The 21,342-nt window shown below is 43.9% G+C and overlaps 1 protein-coding gene across 2 annotated transcripts in view; it reads left to right on the top strand.

Annotated features, from left to right (window-relative positions):
• The window catches only part of AMOT (angiomotin), a 60,873-nt gene that overhangs the window by 29,563 nt on the left and 9,968 nt on the right, over window positions 1–21,342 (top strand). For both annotated transcript variants that reach the window (XM_058032666.1, XM_058032665.1), the window contains exons 4-8: window positions 4,508–4,958; window positions 6,355–6,499; window positions 7,813–7,905; window positions 10,421–10,566; window positions 20,091–20,240. In XM_058032666.1, coding sequence (XP_057888649.1) covers window positions 4,508–4,958; window positions 6,355–6,499; window positions 7,813–7,905; window positions 10,421–10,566; window positions 20,091–20,240 — 985 coding nt within the window. The remainder of the gene's footprint in view (window positions 1–4,507; window positions 4,959–6,354; window positions 6,500–7,812; window positions 7,906–10,420; window positions 10,567–20,090; window positions 20,241–21,342) is intronic.

The following is a 21,342-nucleotide window of genomic DNA, read 5'->3' as shown; positions in this document are numbered from 1 at the left end:
AGTGAAAACAACCCACCAGTCTAAGAGCAGAGCAGGGGTGCCTTGGGCTCCGTGTCCTGGGGCTGCAAGGGCTCCTGTGGCAGCACAGCGAGGGCTGGAGCAGCTTTGGGTGCAGAAAAAGCCCCTGCCTGATGCAGGTTTGGGTGCAGAAAAAGCCCCTGCCTGATGCAGGTTTGGGTGCAGAAAAAGCCCCTGTCTGATATATTTTTAGATGCAGAGGAAACTCCTGTATGGTGCACTTTTGGGTACAGAGGAAGCCCCTGCCTGATGCATTTTTGAGTGCAGAGGATGTTCCTGTCTGTTCCATTTTTAGGTGCAGAAAAAGCCCCCGTCTGATGCAGGTTTGGGTGCAGAGGAGGCTCATTTCTGATACAGTTTTGGGTGCAGAAAAAGCTCCTGCCTGATGCATTTTGGGTGCAGAGGAAGCTCCTGTCTGATGCATTTTTAGGTGCAGAGGAAGCTCCTGTCTGATGCATTTTTAGGTGCAGAGGAAGCTCCTGTCTGATGCATTTTTGAGTGCAGAGGATGCTCCTGTCTGATGCATTTTTAGGTGCAGAGGAAGCTCATTTCTGATACATTTTTGGGTGCAGAGGAAGCTCCTGTCTGATGCATTTTTGGGTGCAGAGGAAGCTCCTGTCTGGTGCATTTTTGGGTGCAATGAAGCTCCTTGTCTCTCTGCTTCAAGCGCCATCCTCTGTCTGGAGCCCAAGTGCCTGAGCTCCTGCTGTGGTGATTAATCCCATCGACTTCACAGAAAGTTTTTGAGAGGGAGGTCTGCAGAATTTGTCCCATAATTAGTGAATCACCGTGTGCACTACGTTCCCCTGAGCAGCATCAAAGTGGGGGCTAATCAGGTGTGACTGGGCAGCAGAACAAAAATTCCTGGGTTTGATTTCGGCTGTGTAATGGAGTGGAGCCTGCTCCCTCCCGCGGGCAGCATTTCCTGCTCGGTGCAGGAGGGCGACTGGAGCTTCTTGAACATGAAACAGGCAGGAGAAGCTGGGAAGGCATTAGAAAAAAAACCATGACGAGCCAGAAATCTTTCCTGATCCATTCTTCTGCCTTCCCCACTGTGCTGCTGTGCCACAGACCTTGTGTGTGTCCCTCTGTCCTGGCAGCCTGAGCACCCCATGGCTGCAGAGCTGCCCTCGCTCTCTGGCTCTGCCTTCCTGCCCCAAAAGCTCAGCTCACCCTGCTGGTTCCAGAGCCATAAATGCAGGTTTGTACTTGGCCTCTGTGGAGTTCCTCTGCCCATGCCAGAGAGCAGAAATTCCTGCCTGGTGCACAGAGAAGTGGCCCTTAAAGTCATGCTTTCAAACCCAAACACTTGTGGGGATAATTGCTGTGAGTTTTGTTTTCCCCCTGCATTTGGTTTATTCAGGTCTTTGTGACACTGAGGCAAATGGAAGGAGGTTGTGTAATTTTGTTGTATATGTGTTTTGAGAGTCTGCATTTTTTCTGAAGTGGTTGGTTCAGATCAAATTGTGATTGCTGTTGTGGGGTTACCTGAGGACTCATTCTCTCATGGAGGGAATTTTCTGCTACCATTTTATCAGCAATACTGTTAAGAGACAGCAATAGTCATTTTTACCTTTACATTTTGCAGTGTAGCATAAAAATATTGAAAAATCCAAATTGTGTTCGTTTACCTTTCTGACTCTCTCAACCCCAAATTGCTTTACCAGAGAAATAAATTCTTCATTTCTCTTGTTAATATAAAGAAATCCCAGAGCCAGGTATTTTTTACCCACAAATTATATGTAAGCATTTTATAAGACAAAATTGTAAGCAGTGGGAATGCCAAAAAGTTCTTTGAATGTGTATGCAAAAGTTTGCATGCAAGATCTTAATAAGTCTGGCGTCACTATGAGGTTACTAGGATTTTTTCATGCAATTTTTAAAAAGATGATATTTTTAAAATATAATTCTTTAGGATGTATTAACCCAGTTGTGCTGTCTTGTTCTGCTGGGAATATAAATGCATTTGGGACATTTTGGAAGCTGTAATGCTGTTGGTAATGCCACAGAACTAGAGGCTCCAAGCTCTCATGTTCTAGCTTGAGCCCACAAGATTGATATAATTTCAAGACTATGAGAGGCTTTGGATGTGAGTGCCAAGATGCTGGAATTCTTGGAAATGTATCCTGTTTAGAAATGCTCAGCCATGATTTCCTAGAGTTGTTCTTTACAATAGGTTTAAAAAAAAAGGATAATTACAAGGCATGTCAGTTCCACTGGCCCTTCAGAATTAAAGTGCTGCTGTTGTGTTTCTGTGGCCATTATTTTGTTCATCTCATTGATGCTTAGGATGGCAAGGTTCTGCCACTGGGTCTCTGTTGACAGAATAACAAGATGTTTTTAGTCAAATAGCTCAAAATGTTAACACTGGCATTTAAATCTTCCTCATGAAGCTTTTAAGATTAACTCACTGACACCAGTCTTCCTGAGTAACTGCTCCAGGTTGTTTTCAAACTGGAAAAGAGTGTTTTGTAGGTTGAAAATTGGTTTTTTGCACCCATGAGGCAGACTGGCAATGTATTTCTTTTTGATCTAACTCTGTAGGTCATCACAGATGAAATGTCACAGCAAGGTTATTCCCTAACTGATTACAACATCAAAGCAGAGCTGTGGTGATAGGTAAAGAGTAAACTCAGGGAGATGAGTGGTTTGTGAGGATGCAAAGTTTTAACTCTGCACACAACTGGCTGAGCTGAGAAAGCAGCAGGAAACCACCTGAGACAAACCAGGTGACCTTGAGCATGGCCTGTGATGGTTTTGCCTCATTCTTCATTAGGAGAACGGGCAAATGAAGTTAATGAAATCAGTGCAACAATAAGCAGAGCTGCCCCCCTGGGAGGAGAAGAACCAAATTGCTGCTACTAAACTGAACATTCCTGAGGAAATTAATTGCACATCACTCTTCTGCATGACCCCTGAAATCCTCATGCTGCAAATGATCATTTCTGGGGAAATACAGCTCCTGAAATGATGCTGCTGGCAGGCACCACAATCACCTGAATGTGAGAAGGAGAGAAACAGTAGCTAGAGCAGTGATTCTTTGTTTTTCTTAGTTAACAAAGGCTAGATTTGTTTCCCCATTAAGGAATTTGAGCAGGAACTTGGAGGTTTCTCTGCAGGGAAGCAGGGCAATGAGACATGGAGGGCATGATGCTGAAATAGTGAACCTTGTGCTGGGCTGAGAGCTGCTGCCAGATGTGAGTAAAGCCCAGATGTGAGTGGTGGGTGCAAGGAGTGATTCCCTCTTTCTTGGAGAGCAGGAAGGATGGTGCTGAGTGTTTGAACTTGGGCTCAGGATTGTTGTGTGTAATCCTTGAGCTCCCAGCTCAGCTTCCTGCTCCCTGCTGTCAGTTCCTGGTGCTGTGGGAATGCTCTGAGCTGCCTTGTCCATCCTCTGCAGTGCAGGAGTCCCTCCTCGGAGCACAGGCAGCCAGGGGGATGTTCTGTAGCAGCTCTGGCCAGGTGGAGCAACAGTGTGTGCTTTTCCAGCTGCAGGACTGAAGTGCATCCCAAAGGGTGGGAATTGTGTCAGAGCAGCAGGACACACTGAGCTGCCAGGCTGGGTCTGCTCTGGCCTGAGCTCCATGCTCAGGAGGAGACTGGCTGCAGCATGGAGAGGGAGGGACTTCAGCTGTTAGAATAAAGAACCTCCAGAGAAGTTAAAGGTTGAATGTTTTTGGAGGAGAAAGCAAATCCTGCCTCCTGAGGTCATCCAAGCATGATAAATCCACACAGTCTTCTCAGGGAGATTTCTTACTTGGCTGATGCAGCAGGAGTTGAGCTGGGGATCTCCAGAGCCTGGGAAATGTCAGAGGGTGTAGCTTGGATTTAGTTCTGTGGTGGACTCAGGCAGGTTATAGATTGTTAGATGTGTCTCTGATAGCCAGCAGAATTATTGTTAGGAGCAGTAAGCACACCTACTGCATAGGACAGGGCAGGGTGGAATGAAATGCTGCTTCTGATTCTTTGGCTGGTTTTCATATCCTTTTTTTGTCTCATTTAGCCAGGCTGCAGTTTATTGATTGATATTTCAGAAAGCTCAGATCGGTGATGCTGGAATAGTAGCATCAAGCTTAGCCAATGCTTTCAACTCTCTATCCTGGCTTGCAGAAGAAAATGAATTGTTTTCTTGATGACAGATGGCACATTTAAGGCCAGAACAAAAGAGCCTGTTCCTAGCAGTCCTTAGTTGAGCAGTTTTATCCACAAAGTGTGGAGAAAAGTTATGAAAATAATTTTGGCCGGTAGTTGTTGATGCACTTTCTTTTAGTACTTCTGTAAAAAAAAATAGTTTCTAGGAAACACCTTTGTGCCCTTAGAATAAATTTTCTGCTAAAGATTTGATTTTGAAATGTTTTTTAAATGGAAGAAAGCCTCACTTGAGCCTTTTGTATGGGAAGACCTGTGCACAGGAGCTACACAGCTTGTCCCTGCTTTGTGCACCTTCCTGTGCATGACTGTGATGGAGCCTGTGCTCTCTGTTTTCCAGGCAGAACCCAGATGTGCAGCTGCAGTTACAACAGAGACCACCTCACCACCACAGCCCAACTTCTTCCTTGACATCCCTGGGATCTTTGACTTTGCTCCAGTCTCCTCCACCCTCTAGGCTGTCCCCATCCCAGCACCAGCAACCTCTGACTCCCAGCCAGGCCGACCCTGGCGTTCTGCCCCGGCCCCAGCAGCCTTTCCTGTCCAACCCAGTGCAGCAGGGGGATCTGTACCGACTGTGCCAGCCCTTCCTGGGCCCCCAGCAGCAGCAGCAAGGAGACTCCTACTCCATGAGAGCCCAGCAGATCCCTTCTCCATACCAGCAGGTGCAAGTGGATCCTTTTGCCATCGTGTCCAGGGCCCAGCAAATGGTGGAAATCCTGTCTGAGGAGAACCGGTCCCTGCGGCAGGAGCTGGATGGGTGCTATGAGAAGGTGGCCCGGCTGCAGAAGGTGGGTGGATGTGTAATTCAGGCATTCTCCTGTCTCTGGTCTAGTCCCTAATTGAATCATTTAATCTGCAAGTGTTGGATTCCTGTGCTGAAGGGATTGATGAGGTACTTTAGAGTCTTTGGTATGCAGATTGATTAGTCTGTGTCCTGTGCCTTTGGGCAGCAGCTTAACTTTGGCAGAAGATGGAATCAAAGCCTTCAGTTTTCTGCTAACAGTTCATTGACCATGCTCAGAAGCACATCCTCCTCAGCTGCTGAAGAGGCTGACTGCTTGGCTAAGTTAAGGCTTGTCCATGATAGCAGCAGGTTTCATTTTCCCTAAAAGATTTCAGAGCTGCAGGAAGGGCCTGTTTGGCGTGGCACAAGACCACAGCCACTCAAGGAGGCTCAGAGGACATTGCTACAAACTGGTTGGCACCACAGTGTGCAGGGCAAGCAGTGCTGCTATGGCTGCACTAAAGGCATTTGGACTGCAGGACTGGGACTAACACTCCTTTTGTCCCTCTCTCAACACCACACAATTTCCATGAAAACTTAATGTCTTGATTTGGACCCAGCCATTTTCCACCTTTGGCTTTGTGGAACAAGCGGAATAAATGATGCTAAGACATTTAGAAGGAAATACCCCAGTGAGACCCATCATTAATGTGCATGTGTGGAGGTATTTCCATGCTGCCTCACAGAAATAACTTCTTGATGACCAGTGGTTTAAAGCTGGGCAGCAGGTCAGCTTTGCTTTTGCCTTGCAGCTGTGGAAAAGCTGATGCTCCTTAGCAATTTAGGACTTTGTGGGCCTTGCTGTGCTCTTTGCACTGTGTTTGGGCCAGAAAAATGTGTGGCTGCTTGTCCTTGAGTTCAGGTGACCAGTGTGGCTTTCCACACTCATTATTCCCCATGTTACCTCTTACCACGGACATAGGTTCATTTGGTTGTATTTTTTTGGAATTTTTCTGGCCAGGAAATACTTGAGATAATTGTTTGACAGCTTCCTGATAATGACAGAAGGATACAAATGCACTTCCCTCCACCTCGCTGTTGATCACTTGCTTTAGACAGTGCTGATGGGGTTTGCTATGGTGTGGATCCACACTTCCCTAGCAAATCATGCCCAGCAAGGAGAGTTAGGAGAGAATCTCCTGCTCTGGATGATCAGAGAAGATTTACACTGAAGGATAAAACATATCCTAAATGAAGGATAATGAATATTTTATTGCAAAATTATTCAGCCACTGGTATTCTTTCTATAGAGGGATTCATCATGGATCTGAGACTTTTACTTAGTGTGTAAGTGTAGGTTTCCCTCAATGAAGAACACTTGAGACAAAGTAATCTCCTGTCTGAGACTATGAAATTTGTCAGTGAAAAAAAATAAGTGCTTGTTTTCACTTCCACTGCAGCTGGAAACAGAAATTCAGCAAGTTTCAGAGGCCTACAAAAACCTGGAGAAATCATCCTCTAAGCGGGATGCCCTGGAAAAAGCCATGAGAAACAAACTGGAAGGAGAAATTCGTAGGCTTCATGATTTCAACAGGGATCTAAGAGGTAAATGAAGTAAAACTTCTGTTCTTCAGTGCTGGGGGTTTTTATTGTTATGCTTACTTGGCAGGACAGAGTTTTGCTGCAGAATTCACACGACTGGAATATGACAGGATACTCAGGTGCATTCAGTAGTCAGAGATTTTAAGCACTTGCTGGAGGAATGGAAAAGACAGGTTTAGGAGAGGGCTGCAGTCTTTCATTTTCAGCCTGTTTCTCATTGACAAGAAACATGTGATAAGCCAAATACCATAAACCAGATGCAAGCCTGGAATTCTCTCATGTCTTATATCCCAGAGACAATTTGTACAATTTGTTCAGTTTACACAAATGGAGAGAGGTTTTGCTGACTGCCTAATTCCACAGCAGGCACGTTCATTTTATTTCCTGTCCAGTGACCCTTTTTGCACTGACATACAAACTGCAGAGTATCTGTTCTTCCTGAAGGTCTTGTCATTCCTTATCAGTGTAGGCATCTGGTTTTTTGGATCTCCCTTCCTTTTCCAGAGTGAGCTGCTATTGGTGTCTGGTTCTTGCTAAGAGGCTGAGGCAGCCCCACGGCTGGCAGCAGAGTGGTGTTGAGTGGTATTTGACCTTACTGGGGGGAAAAGTTTAAACATTAGTTTGGAAGGTGGAAATCATCTGCAATTTGACATTTTTGAAGGTACACAAACAGTTGTTTAAACTGTAAGTTTAATTTTTTTAAGAAAGGCTTCTGATTATCCTGCATGCTCTCACTGCCTCATGTCTTTTACTAAGACTCACAGAAATTGTTTTGCATCCAGGGAGTAAAGCCATGCATTTCCCAGTACTGTACACTAAGGCCTGCATTAAATAATCTTATTCATAATAAAACACAGCATAAACATTTCATTCTAATTTTCACAGACTGATACAAGTTTTTAGCAGCTTGGAGCAGCAGAGCTGTTAAGCTGTTTTTAGGGTTTTACACTATTCCCTCAAGTAAGGTAATTGGACAACAGTAATTTAATCTCCTGTTAAGATTTAGTGGAGAGTTATAAGAGATCTTTTAATTGCATGGTGGGATTTATTTGTGTGGAAAAAATAAAGGCATAAATTGAAAAAATAAACTTCTGTGTTACAGAGGTTTAAAATAATTTCTTTGGAACTTTAACCTTTTTTTGTTTCATTGAGTGTATTTCCTTAAAGACATAATTAAAAACATTTCAAAAGTGAGTGCCAGTTTCTCATAGGCTGTAGAATTAGCAGATCCATTCCCCCAGTATCAGGAATGCCCTGAGCAGATGTAACTTAAAGCTGTTAATTATTCCTTTTGCTTGTATTGAATTGTTTTGCAGAACGCATGGAGACAGCCAACAAGCAGCTGGCAGAGAAGGAGTTTGAGGGCTCTGAAGACAATCGGAAAACCATCTCCCAGCTCTTTGCACAAAGTGAGTTTCACAGCCTTTGTGGGTCACTGGAAAGCTCCAGTCACCTGCCTGGGAGGACAGTGCAGCAGGTTAATGATCAGCACAGAAATCAGGGCAGTGGCAGCCCAAAGCTGGCAGTGGAGAAGGGAGGAGGGATCCAAGAATTCCTTTTCTGTCAGTATCTGAAGTCCATCTGATGGGATTTATTAGAGATATTGGAGCATAGGTAATTTTCAGTTAAACCATAAAATTAGTGTTTGCCCCATAATTTACATATTTTATCCATCTATTTTATTCCTTGAAAGCTTTGAAATGAAACCTTCCCAAGCCAGCAGGAGTCCTGGCATGAGTTAAGGCCAGCAGGAGAGGAGCCTGCTAGGTCTCTATCTCCTTCCTCTTTAATTTGCCACTGCCCTATCCTGTTGAGCAAAAATAAAGGAGATGATGAACACTCCTGCAGTCTGCTGGGCTGGGTGAGGGTCAGGAATTGTGTCCACAGCAGTGGATTTATCACAAGGCAAACCAAAATGACGGGTGTGAAGTGCTGCTTTTCCTTTGTTCTGAAATGTCTTGAGGCTGACGGCGTCGGGCCAACTTTTCTCTCATCCCACAGTGTGCTCCACCCTTCTGACAATGCTCACTTTTCTCCAATTGTTATATAAAAAGGTAGTACAATAAAATTGCAAAACAGAGTTTTTCTGTGGTGTAATAGACACAGCAGCTACCCTGACAGATTCTGGTGTCCCTCTCTTGTGTCATCTTTAGCTTATTCCTTGTGGTTTGCCTTGCAAGCAAATGGCTGGCAGGATGTGAATTCCAAACTCCTGGTGGTAATGGGAAGTCTGGGAGTTTAGTCTCTCCTTCTGCTGGTGGACACTGAGGTTCATAGGTGCACCCAGAAACTGGGGAGGTCAAAGCTGTGGGGCCTCTCCTTTTGGATGAACATGGAAGCCACAGTCCTGCATTTAATCAGTCCCAGCATTTCTGGGGGTGCTGCAGGCACTTGTCAAGTGAAGCAGTTGTCCTTTGGAGAAAAGTGTGCAACAAAACCTCCAAAAGCCTCCCTGCAAGCATTTCCAGATTAACAAACAGCCTGGTAGCACTGACTGATACCTGCTGGCACAATGCCACCCTGTCTCAATGCAGCTCAGTCTCTGCAGTACAGTGCAATGTGCTCACACTGGCAGCAGCTCATTCCTGGGTGGAGGAGAAATGCTGGGAAAAGATGGGCAAAAAAAAACCCCATCATGTGATGACATTTGTCCTTATGTCCTGGGCTGGCCCTGGGTTTGCTCTGCAGAGCTCTGGGTGCTGTTGGTGGACAGGTTTGTTTTGCAACCTGTGTGTGGGCTGTGTTGATTCCCTGGCAGAAGGGAATCTTGAGCTCCTCTGTGTTGCTAAAGCTTTGCTCCTGGCTCTTTGCTGGCAGAAGAAAGGGAGTAATTGTGGTCCTGTAAATATAGTTATGCACATGCTTGCACAAATGGGCCTGTGTGCTCCATATGCAGTCTGTCCTAACACCCAGCACCTCGTTCCTGTTTTTCAAGCCTTCCACTCCTTGTCCTCATTCCTTTGTCGTGGGATATTGGTTTCTGGAATGCAGTTTCTCTGGTGTCATCAGTGCTGGGTGTAGATCACTCCAGGGAGTATTCTGTGGTTGTGTATGCAGCAAGTGGGTTAATGTTATCTTTGGAGCTGGTTGGTTTGAGCTGGGAATGGCAACATACACAGAGGACATCAGCTCTGTGTTGTGGCTTTGCCTTACACCCTTTGTGATAATTTCTCCAGTCTCCAATTATTTTTATCCTATCTATGTTTTTATGAAGGCAGTGCCCTGTTCCTGCAACACTCAGCATTGCTGCTCCAGCTCTTCCTGGAGAGCAGCAGAAAAGGATGAGCTGCTGTGTTTGGGGTGGCAGGTCTGCTCTGGGAAGGGACAGAACAGATGTATGTGCCTCACTTCGGGCCCAGGGGGTCAATTTTACAGGCAGTAGAGGAGGACTGAGCAGTTCTTACTGCTGATTTGTTTTCTGAAGATACCTCCTCTGAAGATATTGCCCTGAGAAAGGACAGAACCCCCTTCCAGTTTGGGGGGTCAGTGTGGAAAAAAGGAACACAAGTTTTTCAGGAACACCAGTCTGCTATCTCTCTCCCCAGCCTGAGATATTAAAATTACTCAGTTTGTTTTCCACTGCTGAAAGCTCAGAGGTGAGGAAGTGCCAAGTTTCACTAACCATCTGTATAATCACAGCAAATTACCTGAGTAACTGTACTGAGTGATGCACCTTCTGTTCCTTCTCACTATCTTTGTGGCACATTGTTGCTTGAAGGTACCATACTTGTTTTTCAGGATTACAGGTCCTTCTCTTCCTTGAAAGCCATGTCCTTTTCTTTTCCCTCTTAGCACTAGATTTGCATTCTCTTTCTTCTGAGAAGTCCCATTGCAATCTTCCCTTCACCTCTGGAGTGAAAGGCTCCTGAAAACTGGACAGAGACAAGTGCTGTGCATTGGTAACTATCACTTTTTTATCCACAGACAAGGAAACACAGAGGGAAAAAGAGAAACTGGAAATAGAGCTGGCTGCTGCCCGCTCCACCAACGAGGACCAGCGGAGACACATCGAGATCCGAGACCAGGCCCTGAACAACGCTCAGGCCAAGGTGGTGAAACTGGAGGAGGAGGTAAGAAAGCTGAGAAAGAGGAGTCAGGGTAGCTTGTGTGCCAGCAAAAGTGGCTGTGGGAATGACTTTGTCTTGTGGAAGTTATAAGGAAATCTGCTTTCTTCAAAGCTGTTTCTGTCAGTTTAGCTTTGTGTTGACTGGCTAAACAGATAAGCCACAAATCTCTATTTCCTTGGAAATGCTTTTGTCTAAGCAGCCATATTTTGTTTTTTTTTTTTTTTTTTTTTTGTTTCAACTTGTAAAAATGGGCTGGAAGTGGAATCTCAGCCCTGGAAGCCTGCTAAACTTGGCAGAAATTCAGATCTGGATGGACTTTCAAGTAATATCAGATGAATGTGGCTTGTCCCTTTGCCAGGTGTGGGGACAGTGCAGATCCCCGTGTGTGCCCAGCATTTGTAATAAGCCGGGCATGACCTTAGTTGTTTTCTCTGCCTTTCCTCCCAAGAGGGGATAATACATTTGAGCTGCTCAGCTGGGCAGCTTTCACAGCAGTTTCTTTTGCAGCCTTGTCCCTGCCATCATGGCTCTCACCTTTGTCCCTTCTGCGTCACGGTGTCCGTCCTTTCCTCTCCTGCCTTCTCCTCTCCTCTCAAAGGCCCCATTTCCCACTCCAGCCTCTGCTTCCTTTACTCCTACTCTTCCTCCATGGACAGTCTCAGGAGGAAATCTCCTGGCCAAGCACACTTCCTCACTGCAGATTTGTTCTCCAACCCTGCCATCTCCCTGGCTACCAGCACTCAGCTGGGCACTGTGCCTATGCCCACCTGAATTTTGCTGCTTTCAGAGACATTCCTCAAACCCTCCCCTTGTCTGCTTTTAGTTCTCTCTCCCTTCAGGATCCCATTGTGCCAACAGAGGAGGAATGATCAAATACTAAGTGAATATCCTCCTCTCCCAGGTGCAGGTGTAGCTCATTTCTGAGTTTTAGCCTGCTCTTCTCTGAGCTCTGGATTTGCCTCAATAGCCCTCCCTTGAATCTTCCTGTGTCTCTCCCTGCCATCCTTAATTTTTGTCATTCTTTCAATCTCTTCATGGAAGCCTTCCCTCAGTCCCTCTGGATCTGCCCTGGAGCTGCTCTGCTCATTCAGGATGTTCTTGTGGGTTTATCTGCTGTCATAACCTCTTTTAGCCTGCCATGTCTGACTTGCACTCACTCAGGGGACAGGGAGCATTAGGTTATAGGATAATTTACATCTGCCATGGCTCTCTTTAGCTCTCAAACTATTCTCTCATTGATTCTGCAATGTATTGGAGCTCTTTAGCTTTCATTCAAATTTCAGCACCTTATGTAAAAGTCTGATGGGTCACTAACTCCAAGGACATGGGACATCCTTGTGGTTTCCCTGGAAAATGCTTGGAGTCAGCGTGGATGAGGTGCTCTGATAGCTGGGCCAGCACACACAGCACTTGGCTGGGCTGAACCTCTGTGTAGGCACTCTTTTTGGCTCCCTCAATGCAAAATTGAAGCCTTGAGGGGTAATAAATGTATGTTTTATTTTCCAAAGACTGCTCTTGTTTCAGTAGAAGAATTGGGTTCAGTGCTGTGGCAGAGTATTTCTGCCTAGGTAGAATAGTGAAATAGGTAAGTCACTCTGGGCTAAATTGTATGATAGCTTAAAAAGCACACACAGGCTGATCCAGGGTGAAATGATCTGCATGAGGGCTTGTGGTCACAGGCATCCAACCTTTGCTCCAATCCCAGGGTGTGCAGGAAGTGCCACCCTTCCTGCTGTAGATAAATATGGAAGTGTCTCAGTGAGGGAGCAGGAATTAACTCTGCTTTTTCCTAGAGGTGAGAGAGAATAAGGGGAAACAAATGCTAAAGAGTCACTTTTGCAGGTTTCCCAAATCACTTTTTAATGAAATACTTAGGATTAGAACGTATTTGTTGCCTCATTAGTGTTGAACTGTGGAAAGTTCTCCAATCCCCAGGCTCTTTGGTAATTCCCAAAGGCAGCCAAGGAGCTACTCAGAGCTCAGGGCACCTTTAGAAAAGGCTGGGAACACCATTCTGAGTTAGTGGCATTCAGTGGCCAAGAGATATGAACCATTAGTGGATTATTTCTTTATTCTGTCCAAGTTAATCTGAGTGACTAGTCCCTGTAAGTGTCAGGAATTTCCAAACTGGTCCTGCAGCAGAGGGTGGAGTTTCTTAGGCTCAGGTTTGGCAGCTACTCTGGCTCAGGGCCTGAGGGGGGATGCATATTTCAGGTGTTGCCTCCTGTAATGTAAGTTTTCACCTTTTCTTTTTACCCTTTCCATTTTGACTTCCTATTAAGCAGAGTAACCTTGCCTTGTGTGCACCAGATCCTTTATAAATGAATATTTCCATTCTAGGGAGAGCTATAAGCAATATATGACTGTAACTGAATTTAAATGTTGCATTGGAATTGGAGCTTTAGATTCTTTTCAAAACCCTTGGCTTGAATTGCCAGTCTGGACAAAATCTGTAAAATGTTGACACTTGTCTACACCTGTGGAGCTTTGAGGGTTTTTATATATACTGGATTTCAGCATCCAAGTTAAAAAAAAGGAGAGATAATGGGATGTTCAATGTGATGGAGAAAGGAATGATCTTGGAGATACTGAAGTGCAGTGTGAAGCAGTTGGATGCAAAAGTAGACATTCACAGAATGCTTCTCCTGTTAGCAGGGGTGAAATGGCTCTTCAAATTTAGAACAAGCTGCCATTAAAGTTTTTGATAGTGTGGGGTTTATTTCTGCAAAGTGCAAAATAGGGTGAGTGTTCATAAATATTTAAAGCAAACTTAAATGTGTCTACGAACAGAATTGCTAAGTATGTATATGTTTTATATATAATATTTAAACTTTACTACTTCTCTACTCTCCATAAAGATACACAGTTATTAACCCCTATTTTCACTTCTCTATATTTGTTCTTCCCTTTAGTAAATGTTCCACAGTTTTGCATAAATCAGCAGCTTACTAAAATTGTTTCTAGTGAAGTATTGGTCTGTGGTTTCTGAAATCAAAACTTCAGATTATTTTCATTACATGTAATACATGTAATGTAATACATGTAATTTGACATAAATTGAACATATTTGAGGTAAAATGAAAGTTGGCTTTAAAATGTATATCACAGTCAGAAAGAGTTAGTGTTAATATTTGGAGCTAAAGCAATGAAAAATTCTCATTTTGGAGCATTTGTGAGGGTCTCAGGTGGGATGGCAGCAGGGTTGTGGTTTCTCCCACAGGATTTAACCCCGTGTGCTCTCATCCACCTTGAGCCTGCAGCAGATGGAGCAGCTAAGCTGGGCTTAGCTTTGGGCCAGGGCCAGAACTGCTGGCTTTGCAGAAAGGACCATCCTGACCCACCTGACTCTGAGGAAATGCTGACTTGCTGCCAGTCCTTACTAGACTTGGAATGTTGCAGGAGGGAGTTTGGTGCCAAATACTTTATCTAACCACAACTGCTGAGTGCAGAGGCTGCAAGTGCTACTGGTTTTACTTTTTTTTCCCCCTCAAATTGGTCATTTCTGCTTACCCTATTTAATTTATACCATGGAAGACCACATTTCAACTTAACAAAAGTTTGTGGGTTTTTGATAGTAGTGTAACTTGTACTCCTTTGCTCCACTGCTTTACAAATCACTTTTTTACCAAGTGCCTCAAGGAGACAGCTTTGAAGAATAATGACAAGCATCAGGAAGATAAAAATATCTGCTCTTTGCCATCCTCAGACACACACCTTGCAGTGGGGAGAGGAGACAGACCACCTCTCTAATGGGTAGAAACTGGGGGATAAAGCAGGGGACAAGTTTGAATGAAATATCTTTTTGTTTAAAAGTTCATAGATCTTTCAGCCATCACAATTCCAAATTGAGCAGATACCAGCTGAGATAATGTGTTCATTTCTCACTCTGCTGTTGTGCAGAGAAAAAATGCTCTATTTCTGATAACACTGAGGGTTCTGTCTGGGGGGAAATGCAAAAATACATTTCCAATGACATCTCTTGTACTTTTTATGCTGTGCCTGAGATACTTTCAGAACAGAGCCCTGGCTTGTAAGGAGGAGACCCAAAGGAGAGCTGTCTGCTTGATGCCTGCTCAAGTTTTTTCTAGTCACTATAAAAAGATATTCCTGGTCTCCACAGCTTTGTTTCACATAGACTCTGAGAGCTACCTAATAATCCTTTCAGGAGAGAGTTTCTTCTAAAAGGGACAAGTTTTGGATGGCTTGTCACTCTTGGATGGATTGGGTGCCTAGGAGAGAAACCTCCCTGTTTTCCCTGAAACTGCTTCCCTCTAATGACCTGCATTCTTGTGACAGAGCTGCCTTTTTATTGCCATGCCACTGTCTCACATGTTCTGCCTGTTAGTGATTTTCCAGCAGTGGCTTTGAGAGTCAGAACTTTATTTTAACACAAACACAAACAAACGGGCGACGACATTGTGACATTGCCATGCCACAGACACTGTTCCCTTAGCACGGGATAGTGTTACCAAATTGTTTCAGCAGGAATTCTTGCTGAGGCCACTGGCGCCTTGTTGGGCCTGAATTCAAACAAACTGAGGGTTCAAAGACATCCTAGAGGAATATATTCCAACTGCAAGAGGGTGAGGTGATGTAAACGTGCTTGCTGGCTTTTTCTTTTTCTTTTTTTTTTTTTTTTAACTTTCTTTTTTTTTTTTTTTTAACTACATTTCTGCCATAGCTGGCAAATTCTTGTGGGGAAACACATTTTCAGCTGCATCTGAATGTATTCAGCTTTAGGATAAACCCAGAAATGTTATGAAAACACCCTGAATATATTAAACAAAGGACTTTGAAGACATCAGAAATAGTGGGTGGGAGACAAGCAGATGCTGATGAGTGTTACCAATTTGCTGAAATAGGAGCTGTCCAAGATGAAGAGGGTAATGGCTGGGTTTGACAAAATGCCTGGGAGAGTTCTGAATCAGTGCAGGAAGTCTTCTCTTCTTCCCCAGAAAAAAAAAAAAATCTTTGCTGAGTAACTCATCTGGAAGCAATGAATCTCTTTCCTCAAAGAAGATCCTTCCCCCTCACCTGCTGTGTCCAGGGCTGTGTTTGCCCTACACAGGCAGCTCCAGTTGGAGGATGTTACAGCCTCCTTTGTGCCTTGACTGAAGATTCCTCATTCCTGTGTGCCCCAGCTCCCTTTCCATGAACCTCTGTGCACTCCTCAGAGCCTCTGCAAGGAGCTGGGATCCCTGAAAGGCATTGCATGGTTTGTAAAAGCCTAAATAAATGAGGAACAGTGTTTGGCTTTTAGAATGTTGTTAAATCATTTTCTGCTAGGCAGTTGTAGTAATAATCAAATATCCCCCATTTCTGAGAGGAAAACTTGTTTTTGGCCACTGATTTTAGACCATGCAGGTACATGCCAAGGGAGAGGGGAAGTTAAATGAAGCTGGAAATACTTGATCAGGCAGCCAGGGAATCTTTCTGGGATATTCCCTGCCTTGCTTTGCTCTTTGTGCCCTGGATTTCTGCAGAGCCCAGGTCAGTCATGGTCATCTTTATTTTTCTTGTCCTGAGTCCTGGTACAGAATTTACATAAACTTTGTAGTAAATGGCAGCTGGAGAGTGGCTGCTCCTGTTTACATTGGTTTAGTTAGAATTACAGCCTGACCTCTGATGCTTGGTTAGGACATTTTCCAAAGCAGTCAGAGACTGACCTGGAGATGATAAGGACATTATTGAAATTGTGCTGTAGGAAATGCTGGGAGTGGATACAGTCATCCTGCTGTGCTTCCAGACATGCACTGAGGTTATTTGAGATCTTACATCGTAAATAGGTGTTAAAATAAAGATACTCTCATTAGCAAAATGCTCTGCATTTTCAGAGCACCCTTGGAGGCAAAGCAGTTATGATACATTAAGTGAACATGAGCTTGCTTCTTAGTTAAATGCTGTACCATCAAAAGGAAAATTACTATCTTGTCAAATTTATTTAAAATTACATCCCAAAGGGTGTGACTGCATCCTTGTAAAGCTTCAGGAATGAGCTCTTATCTGGAGCACGTGTTCTCTGCAAGGCCTGATGCAGAGGAGAGAATTCCTGTGTCCTTTGATGCCATCCCTGCCCTGGTGGATGTTGCTGTGGCCCTTGGCACTGAGCAGCCAATTTTGGTTCTTTGCTGGGAGAGGGAGGGTGGGGAATCCATGGCAAATGACCAAGAACAAGTCTCAGCTCGCTGCCTTTTTTCCTTCTTCCCATCTTAGTTATGTCTTCAGCACCTTGGCAATACTCAGGAAATTGTTTCCAATCCCTGTCTTAGGAAAACAAGATCATACTCTTGATTTCTGGTAATGAAATCCCTCTGTGCTTGGAAGAATCATTCCTGATCCTCTTTACAGTGAGAGTTAGATCCACTCAGAGAGGTGAAAACCAAAAATGTATAAATTAAGATTTCCCTTCTAGCACTTCTGGAGAATCCTGGTGCACAGAAAAGTAAATTTTTCTCACAAATACTTGCAGCAGCAGAGTGGCAGAGCTGGAAATGAATGAGAGTGCCAGAATATGCAGTGACTTAACTGAGGGCAGCAAGTGCATGAAATGAGATTATCTTATAGAGAAAGGATAATTCTGACAAAAGATATCAGGAAAATTGAGTTGTCTGGAGACATCCCGTGCCTTTAAAGCTTACTGAACGCCTGGGTTCCAAAAACCAGAAAATCATTTGAAGAATTTGTGAATTAATTCCAGTTTTAAGCTGTTGAAAAGAATACACACACCAGCCCTAAATCTTCCAACATTCCTAATTCTTCCTGATGCTGGAAGATGAAGTGCATCTTATGAAGGGATAAAAAAAACGTTGTGTTTCTGCAAAGCCACTGAACAAGCTGTGCCTGTACTCTGGGGCTGGTGCCCGAGCCAGGCGTGTGCAGGCAGTGCTGGGAGCTTGGGCAACACCTTGTGTTGCAACTTTTCACCTGCAGGTTTGGCTGATGGGAGAACCTTCAAAGTGGATGTTTCAGTGGAATTTCTGTGTCCTAATTCTGCTTTTTGGCTGGGCTCTTGGTATTCTTTGAATGCAGGCCAGAGTGTTAATCCACACATATGCATACTCAGGTTTGTTAATTGCGAAACTGTAAAAAGTTGTTGGTTGCTGCTTTTGCAGGATTTTACCTGTGTGTTAAAAAACTGCTCAGGAATTGAAATGCTTGGTAGTAAGTAATGAGACCAAATGTCCAGCACCTCATCCTTAACTTTATAAAGAAGAGAGAGGTAGGAGAGCTGGTTTTGAAGGGATTATTTTTCAGCTCAATGTGTGGTATTTCACTGCTAGTGAGTTTATCGAGTTGTTCCTCACTCTCGTCCAGGTCAAAACCCAAGATACTGAGTGCTCTCCATATCTGGGTTCTATCTGACCCTGTATTTATCACTTTTGGCTACTCTGAGCTGCTCTTAATCTAAGTTTAAACCTGGTGCATTAATGCACACTTCAGTGGAGTCTGACAAACTCTGAATTGGTGTTATCAAGTACTATGATCTGGAATTAAAAGATTTATTAAGTATAACACATTCATTGATTTTCTGCAGAGCAGCAGTCGACTATTAAGTTACATTTAAATGTTCTCATCCCTCCCATTCCAAACAAGCTTGAAATCTTGAGCAATCAAAGAATAAAAATACCTTTCTACTGTACATGCACTGGTGAGAAGTCCTTTGGCTGGATTGCTCACTGTTTGTTGTAACTTTATAATAAAAATTCTTGTTTGGGAAAAATCCTCTAAGGCAGCAACATTCACGCTGTGAGATTAGATGCCTGCTGACTTTATGGAGAGGAGAAAAGAATACTATGTCTGAGATTAATATTGCTGGGAGATTTTTCTGTCTCTGCTCCTTGCATTGCCTGAAGGAACAGGAGTGAGAAAAGGCAAAATTTTTTAAGGAACAAATGATAAGACCTTTTTGGAGCAAAGGTGTGATGTAAGAAGAGCTCGTGTTGTTCAGATCAAAGTATCCTGTGTGTGCTGAGGCTGAGAGCAGATTCCTGGGGAGCACTGGCAGCATGGGGCCAGCCAGCCCTGATACTTTCCCAGAATACTTTCCGCTTCCAAGAAGGACTTCCTGAGCCAAAAGTGGTGTCTTTTGTCTTTAATATCCCTCAGTGGACTTTTCTTCCATCAAGCTGTAGAGCAGCTCTTTGAACTCACATAAGGGAGTCTGTGTTTTGCATTGTGGTGCTTGTCTAGAGCTCTGGCTCTGACTGTTGGGAAAAGTTGCCTTCTTCCTGCTATTTTTGTATTTCAGGGTTTATGACAATCAGAGCTACAAAAGCAGTGCCCCAGATTTGCTGCACAGGGCCAGCTAATTGCAATTGTTTAATCTTTTCCTAAACAGAAAATAATGCCTACAGGTGTGCAGTATTCCCTATATTTGAATAGAACCGGGCCCTGGATATATTGTATTTTATTTTTAAGTAATGTTTTAGTTTTTAATCTGTGTGAACTGTGGATTAATCTTGCTAAGACAGTTACTGGGGGCTCAGTGTAGTACTTTTTGTTGCTTCTTGTGAGGCAGGGTGGCAGCTTGGTTTGCAGGACGAGCAGTGGAGGAGGATGGAAGGGCAGTGGCAGATACAGAGCAGGACCTCTCAGGCCAAGAAGAATGGCCATACTGATGGGATAAACCTGCCATGGGGAGAGCTTGGGCCATGGCTGGTGTGTGCTTTGATCCTATTATCTTCTTGTGATTGGAAAGCAATAGGATGCTACAAATTTTGATTCAGTTTCTGAAAATGCTGCCAGCAATTTTCAATTCTGCACTGAGAGTGTTCCCAGCTTGGGGATCAGCTCTAAACACTGCTGCAGTTTCCTTGGAAACGTGTGTCAAGTCACTCAAACTCTGTTTCAGTCCCTGGTGCCCTTTCTAGTCCATTGCTGCTCTCAAACATTTGCCATAGATAATTTCTTCTGTTTCCCCCTCGTTACCATGGGGTCACTGAGGACAAAAAGGACAAAAACACCCAGCAGGAGAGCAGAGCTGGGACAGAGCTGGAACATCCTGAGTGGCCAGGCCAGAGCAGGAGGCCAGGGCCCACAGACAGCATGGAATCTGTCATGAACCATGGAATGGTTTGGGCTGGAAGGGACCTTCAAGATGATCCAATTCCAGCCCTCTGCCATAGGGACACCTTCCACTGTCCCAGACCCATTGACAGCATGGAATCTGTCACGAATCATGGAATGGTTTGAGCTGGAAGGGACCTTTAAGATCATCCAATTCCAACCCTCTGTCATAGGGACACCTTCCACTAACCCAGGCCGCTCCAAACCCTGTCCAGCCTGGCCTTGGGCACTTCCAGGGATCCAGGGGCAGCAACAGCACCTCTGCCCACCCTCACAGGGGAGAATTCCTCCCAACATCCCCCTGATCATATGAAGCCATCCCCCTTGTCCTATCTCTCTCCATCTTTCCTGTGGGCTCCCTTCAGGTGCTGGAAGTCACCTGGACATTTTCTTCCCAGCAAAGCCTGAAGTTCACTCACTCATTCCCATTGTTTATGCTGCCTTTTCCTGCTTTGTTTCAGCTGAAGAAGAAGCAGGTCTATGTTGAGAAGGTGGAGAAGATGCAGCAGGCCTTGGTTCAGCTGCAGGCAGCGTGTGAGAAGAGGGAGCAGCTGGAGCACCGGCTGCGCACCCGGCTGGAGAGGGAGCTGGAATCTCTCCGCATGCAGCAGGTACCCCTGGCCCTGCTGGGCTCCTGCCCCACACACAGGAGAAAGGCACTGCATTTTTAATCTGGTGTTCTTAAAAAACTTCTTTTTCACTAGTTATATTCATGGATTTCCTCCATTGTATTGCTTTCACCTGATTTATAGATAAGGAACAATAGAGGATCCATCCTGTGACAAGATCAGCCTCATAGCTACATGCTGCTGTACCTTTAAATACCATGGCTATGTTATTTGAAATTATTTAAAAATTCTTGTTCACAGTTTGTGATTTTACATAAAATTCATTAACAACTGGCCTGAAAAGAGGCCCTTCAAAAACCTTTTGAATTTGAAAAAGCACACAAGGGTAAAGTAGCAAAGTCAATTCTATAAATGCAGCTGATGGAAATAGATGGGAGTTTCATATAGACTGTATTGCAGTATTATTGAGAGTCTTTTTTCAGTGAAAAGAATGAATAAGAAATAGATTGTGCAATTGTGTTAAAAATTACATTAACTTCAGCCTATGTTAAATACAGATAAACTGTCAGGTGTCTGAATTTTACTGGAAATAGGATGCAGGCCTGTGCTCTAAATCACATTTAGTGATTAGCTTTAGTGATTCAGCTTACTTTTATCCCCTAACTTCCATCTCTGCATAGAAATAGATATTTAAATCTTGGGGTTTTGTGTAGGTTTTAGTAGGAGTTACAGTAATTTGCTAAACTTTTCTGTTACACTTTTGGAAGATCAGGTATTCTAAACCCCACAGCTTTTTACATTGAGCCTGAGTCAACACCAAAATTGTTTTCCTGTCATGGTTAAAATTCTGAGCTTAGCATAAAATAGTTAGTTTGCCCTATTTCTATTCCTTTAAACCATTTTTTAAAAATATGTTTTAAGTCAAATGTCTTGCTCATGTGGGATTCCACATGAGACTTCCATATAAAACTGCAAGTTTTATTCATTGAACTATTATCTGAGCAAATCTCCATGTTTCCTTACATTAAAAGGAAACACTGCCTGCCTTCCAAATCTTGCTTTAGAACTGAATTATTTCAGTCCCCAGCTATACACTGATCATATTAATTTAATAATCAAATGCTGTAAAATATTTTTGATGTAT

Source organism: Melospiza georgiana, chromosome 12, assembly GCF_028018845.1.
Source record: "Melospiza georgiana isolate bMelGeo1 chromosome 12, bMelGeo1.pri, whole genome shotgun sequence".
Lineage (NCBI taxonomy): Eukaryota > Metazoa > Chordata > Aves > Passeriformes > Passerellidae > Melospiza > Melospiza georgiana.
The sequence above is the reverse complement of the archived record's forward strand: the minus strand, read 5'-3'. Positions and strand labels throughout refer to the sequence as shown.